The sequence below is a fragment of the Leptonychotes weddellii genome, chromosome 4 (genome assembly GCF_054177405.1).
Source record: "Leptonychotes weddellii isolate Sample4059 chromosome 4, ASM5417740v2, whole genome shotgun sequence".
NCBI classification, from domain to species: domain Eukaryota; kingdom Metazoa; phylum Chordata; class Mammalia; order Carnivora; family Phocidae; genus Leptonychotes; species Leptonychotes weddellii.
Genome location: NC_138372.1, coordinates 27594992 through 27600991, shown reverse-complemented (window position 1 = coordinate 27600991; position 6000 = coordinate 27594992). Strand labels below are relative to the sequence as shown.

The window sequence follows — 6000 nt, the reverse complement described above, 5'->3', positions numbered from 1 at the left end:
AGCTGCTGTATTTATTTTAAAAAATATTCTTCTCTATGTGTTTCATGTTCGATACTTTTACTGCCATGTCTTCATATTCACTAATCTTTTCTTCTGCACTAATGTGCCATTAAACTCAACCAGTGTATTTTTCATCTTAGACATTGTAGTTTTCATCTTTAGAAATTTGAGTGTTTTCTATCTTGTGTGTCTCTACTTAATTTTTGAACAGATAGTATATAGTTGTATTTATTGCCATTATTGGCTAAAACTTACACTTGTGTCAGTTTGGGAGGTTTTAATTGATTTTTCTTTTTATTATGGGTCATATTTTCCTGTTTCTTTTCATGTCTGACCATTTTTGTTTGGATGCTAGGCATTTAACCTTTGGATGGTGGATATTGTATTCCTATAAATATCCCTAAATTTGTTCTGGAACACAGTTATTTGGAAGTAGTTTGAAACTTCCTGGTAAAATTTGCTAGGCAAAACTGTGTTTTTGAGTCATGTTTAGTGCTAATTAATACCCACTACTGGTGTAGGACCCTTCTGTGTACTTTATGCAATGCCCCATGAATTATGAAGTTTTTTGGTTTGGAAAATTACTTAGCCTCTCTGGTGCTGGGTGAGCAAAGCTACTTGCTCTTCCCTCTACTCCTTTCTGGTGATTCTTTCCTTGGCTTAGGTAATTTCCTCATGTGCTCCTCTCTGGAGTTCTTTCTGTGCTGCTCCTTCCTCTCTGGTGCACTGTCTTGCAAACTACAGCTGCTTAGGACTATCTGGACTTTAAACGCTATCTCATCAACTTAAAGTTTACTGAGATCTACCTGGTTTCCCCCTTCATGCATTGTAACCTGTAATCTCTGTCAAGGCAGTAAGCTGGGCAATCAGACAACTCACCTATTTCTTGTCTCTTAGGGTTCACTGTCCTTTGTTATCTGATGTCCAGTATTTTGGAGATCAATGTTTCATATATTTTGTCCAGTGCTTTTAGCAGTTTCAAGCAGGAGAGAAAATCTTGTCCTTGTTATTTCATCATGGCCAGAAGTGGACATTTGTATCTGTGTTTTAAAAATAAATTACTCATATGATTAAGGCAACCACTCCAGCCCTAGTCTGAAAGTTGACATTTGAGGACCATCCCCTAAACCTATTGGACTACTCACTGATTTTTAGTCATCCATATACCTTTGTTTCTATGTCTTTGCTTTTCCAGTTCCCTAAGTCCTGAATACTTTCTCCTCCTTTGTTTTCCTTCCAAATCTTAAAGGTATTTTAGAGTTTAATCAAAATGCTATATCTTCCTTCTCAGAGTAGCAAGGCTTCCACCTCTGCTGAAAAAAATCATTTTTTCCTAAGTACTTCCATAGCAAATTCATTACATTAAGAAATCATAGTAGTTGTTCTGTTCTGCATCTTATAATTGTTTACTCATCTGTTTGTAAGATTCTTAAGGCCACTTTGTCTTTCTTGCACAAAGCAAGCATTACATTGTATCCTAAAGAATGAAACAGAGCCTTAAAAGCAAAAAACTAAGTAGTACAACAAAGCAGTAGAGAGAGAACATCTTAGAGTTTGCATAAGGTGGTTTTAAAGTCTTGTTTTGGTTCAGGCAATCTAAGATTGGGTTGAAAAATAGGTTTCCTCTTGTTTGGTGAATCTGATAGAATACTTTGTTGAGAAGGGTTCTGAGGCCACATATTTACTCCCTGACAAAGCCAGCCATTAGATAATAAGATGTTGGAATGTCTCAGGTATTGTGTTAGTTTTGGCTAAATGTGTGCAATATTTTGAAACAATAGCTAACAAGTACATAACACATGTCAGGCAGTGTTCTATGCATGATGCACATCTCAAATCATTTACTTCCCCTGACAATGCATTGAGGTAAGTTCTATTAATATCCTCTTTATGTAGGGAAATTAGGGCACAGACAGGTTAAGAAACTTGCTCAAGTCACACAGCTGGTAATTTCGGCTCTAGAGTTTGTGCTCTTGGTCCCTGTTATACTGTCCTCATATTGAGCATTTAATGTTTCAGAAAAATTGAGGTAGTTAGCTCACATAGCTATACTTTTAAAGTATGGAAGGGACAACCAAATAAACTTGTTGCTTGTTAATATGATAACGGTCCAAACTTTCCAACTTCTGCCTTAGATTAGAAAGATTTATCTTTCACAATTCTTACAGTTACGTGTGATCCTTTGTGTTTTCTTTCTTTAGGGTCCCTTGCCAGCTCCATTTTTGACCCACTCAGATATCTTGTGGGTGCTTCAGGAGGAGTCTATGCTCTGATGGGAGGCTATTTTATGAATGTTCTGGTGGTAAGAACTTTGGGAATGGAATCTATGGATTTTTTTTCTTTTAAAGAATAACTGGTATTTGGATCAGGGAATCTTCATCATGTTTACTGAGCACTCATCTTCCTTCTGGGCACCAGAATTTTCCTTTCATATTTTATCTTTATTTTTTTTCCTGATCTCAAAAGTGATGAATACCAAAAAAATTTTTTTTAACTTGAAAAACAGTCAAAATCTCAAATATAGTATCTGTTAACAGTTTGATATACATCCTTTCAGACCTTTTTCTAGATGTATTCAAAATCCTGCCAAAATTAAGGCTACAAAAATGGATCCGCTATTAAAGATACTGTTCTACATCTTTTTTTTTTTTTTAAGATTTTATTTATTTAACAGAGAGAGCACAAGCAGAGGGAGAGAGAGGGAAAAGCAGGCTCCCTGCTGAGCAAGGCGCCTGATGTGGGACTTGATCCCAGGACCCTGGGATCATGACTCAGGCTGAAGGCAGCCGCTTAACCGACTGAGCCACCCAGGCGTCCCTATACTGTTCTACATCTTAACATAGAGTTATCTTGACCCCATCTACCCATATCACTACACAGAAATCCATTTCAGTCTCTTCAAGTGCCCCACAGCACATTATATAGCTGTACCCTGATTTAATCCTTCAATGAAAAAAAAATTGGGCTGGCTTCATCTATTCACACTTGTGGATAATGCTGTAAGGATGTTCTCTTACATTTATCTTTTTGCATTTGTGTGTGTGTGTTGGTAGGATAAATTCCTAGAAGTGGATTTACTGGGTGAAGGCTTTAAATTTTCATAGATAAATGCCAAATTGCCCTCCAAAGTTGGCATACCATTTTATACGCCCATGATATAGTATGTAAGAATGTCAACCACTTTTCAAAACAGTGTTAAATTCTGACTAGTTCTTAAACCCTTTAACCATATAGGTATAATTTAAAAATATTCTAGGAGGAAAATATGAAGCAATTACAAAACTATTCCAAGAATAGAAGCTATTTAGAAAAATGTTTTTCAAACTTTGGATTGCAACCCATTAGTGGTTGTGAACACAGTTTAAGGAATTGTGTCCAAAAATTAAAACAAAAAGAGGGGCACCTGGTGGGCTCCGTAGGCAGAGGTCTTGGGGTCTTGAGTTCAAGCCCCATATTGGGCATGGAGCCTACTTAAAGTTAATAAAAAATTTTTAAAAAGTTAAAAAGAAAAAAATTTAAAAAGTTTCAGTCTGTATCACATGTAATACTGTTTGACTTATGTGTGTACTGGATTTTTATGTAAATTGTTTCTTAGTGTAGGTTGTGACCACAACAGTTTAAAAATAATTGATTTAGAATAAACATGGGTATTTCAGTGTCTTTCCTCTTTGGGAAGAGAGTTAATATATTGAAAGGGAAGGGAGAACTAACTCGGTAAAGTGGAGATGTCTTTCTGACTCAGTTTTTTTTTTTTTTTTAAGATTTTATTTGATTTTTTTAAAAGATTTTATTTATTTATTTGACAAAGAGAGACACAGCGAGAGAGGGAACACAAGCAGGGGGAGTGGGAGAGGGAGAAGCAGGCTTCCTGCCGAGCAGGGAGCCCGATGCGGGGCTCGACCCCAGGACCCCGGGATCATGATATGAGCCGAAGGCAGACGCTTAACGATGGAGCCACCCAGGTGCCCCCCTATTTATTTATTTGAGAGAGAGAAAGAGATAGAGAGAGGACATGAGCTGGGGGGGAGGGGCAGAGGGAGAGGGAGAAGCAGACTCCCCACTGAGCAGGGAGCCTAATGGGCGGCTCGATCCCAGGACCCCAAGATCACAACCTGAGCTGAAGGCAGACACGACTGAGCCACCCAGGTGCCCCTGACTTAGTAGTTCTTTAGTAACACAGGAGGGTATTGTAAGCTGGACTGAGATTTTCTTTTTAAAAGATTTATTTATTTTGGAGAGAGAAAGAGAGAAAGAACAGGGGGAGGGGCAGAGGGAGAGAGAATCTCAAACAGACTCCCCTGCTGAGCACAGAGCCCCACACAGAGCTTGATCTCATGATCCCAAGATCATGTATGGCCTGAGCTGAAATCAAGAGTTGGACACCCAACTGACTGAGACAGTCAGGTGCCCCGGACTGAGATTTTTCAAAGCTAAAATGAAACTTTATTTTTTTAACCAATATTTTAAATTTTTTTGAAATTATCTAAAAGAATTAATACCCAAATTTTAACTAACTCCTGTTTGGAAAGAGGATAAAGTATTGAATGAATATTAACCAAAAAAACCTTAGAAATATTTCATCAGACTTAGTTTGACAGCATCTATCTATCTATCTATCTATCTATCTATCTATCTATCTATTTATCTCTATGACATGTTAAGTATTGATTTCATATTACTGATATTTAGATTTTTTCCTGCTAATACAATTATGTCTAGTTCACATCATGAAATTAAATATTGATTTTGTTCTCTAAAGTGCAACAGCGTTGTACTTCCCAAATACATTTGAAAACTGGGCTGCAACAGTATTGCTTTATTTTGTAAATATCTGACACTCAAACTTTCATCTTCAGATGAAGAGAGTACAGTTGAGGGTTCATTTGCCAATAGATAGCTTATATTATTTTTATTTATCTCTTTGCAAGAATTTTCGAGAAATGATTCCTGCCTTGGGAATTGTCAGACTACTGATCATCATCCTTATAAGTAAGTTTGTTTTGTGAACCCTTTGCACCTATCATTTTATCGGTTTGACCTCCAGAGGGGCTCACTTTCCCTAAACACTAGCATGGAGTGACAAAGAATTGTGGCTCCACAGCCCTAAGCAGAAAGGTAAATGGCAAGGTTTTCACAGACCCCCGTGGGTGGTTTTTAGAGGTGCCTCAGGAATGAGTTTTTGCTTTTTGTTTCTTTCTGCAGTGGGGGAAGTCAAGAGAGTAGAGCTTTAGGTACTCTGTCTACTTTAACCACAATAGCTTCACTTATGTTTCCTCATTCATACATTGGATTCTGGGTTGTTCTCATTCATACAATGGACTCTGTATATGATTTTGTCTGAAACGGGGAAAGCTTGAAAACCACGGACATAATCTATTTTCTTCCTCAATTTTTACATTTTCGGATTTAAAAAAAAAACTGAACTAGGATCTAAGCATGGAGTGATGGCTGAGGGTTGAAGACAGGAGCAGAGGGTGAAGGAACGGAGAGGTCAAGGAACTAGCAGGATGGTGAATGTGGCTTTTGAAATCTCCAAGAATTATAGCAGAGAATTACATGCTGAAGGAATTTAGGAAGAGTGCTCAATCTGGAGAGGAGGCGGAACTTTAGCCGAGTCTGAACGTCATGGGAGATTTTGGGTGGTGGCAGGCCACACTGGGTAGAAGAAAAAGGAGCTAAGGCCGGACTAGTAACTCGTGTTTCTGGACGTGCTCCGGCGGAAGCTGTAGTCGCACGGAGGAGGGTGGGGAGAAGGCAGACCCTGGGGTCAGACGGTAGGGTCGCATCTGAAGGCCAAGATGGAGGCGATACTTGATAAAACCCAAGACTTCGGCTGTCCACATGGTAAGAAGAAATGGTCCTGCTAATTGGTATCAAGGGTTCAATTATCTGCATTGCTGGGAATAGGGCCAACTACCTCTGAAGAAAAAGATTAAATCAGTCTCTTTCCAGTTTATGGACAGTTTAGCAGTAAAAACAATATTTCATCCTGAGATAGAT

The 6000-nt window shown here is 38.3% G+C and overlaps 1 protein-coding gene and 1 long non-coding RNA gene across 10 annotated transcripts in view; one reads left to right on the top strand and one right to left on the bottom strand.

The window, feature by feature from the left end:
* Nucleotides 1-6000, bottom strand: part of LOC115944056 (uncharacterized) — a 44001-nt gene that overhangs the window by 15864 nt on the left and 22137 nt on the right. For all 7 annotated transcript variants that reach the window (XR_014144823.1, XR_014144825.1, XR_014144821.1 and 4 more), the window contains one exon: nt 880-1040. This is a non-coding gene — a long non-coding RNA (uncharacterized LOC115944056). The remainder of the gene's footprint in view (nt 1-879; nt 1041-6000) is intronic.
* The window catches only part of RHBDL2 (rhomboid like 2), a 40014-nt gene that overhangs the window by 29883 nt on the left and 4131 nt on the right, over nt 1-6000 (top strand). For 2 of the 3 annotated variants that reach the window (XM_081818160.1, XM_031038281.2), the window contains exons 5-6: nt 2202-2302; nt 4929-4989. The exons of the other annotated variant lie outside the window; for it this stretch is intronic. In XM_081818160.1, the coding sequence (XP_081674286.1) occupies nt 2202-2302; nt 4929-4989 (162 nt within the window). The remainder of the gene's footprint in view (nt 1-2201; nt 2303-4928; nt 4990-6000) is intronic. 3 annotated transcript variants of the gene reach the window in all.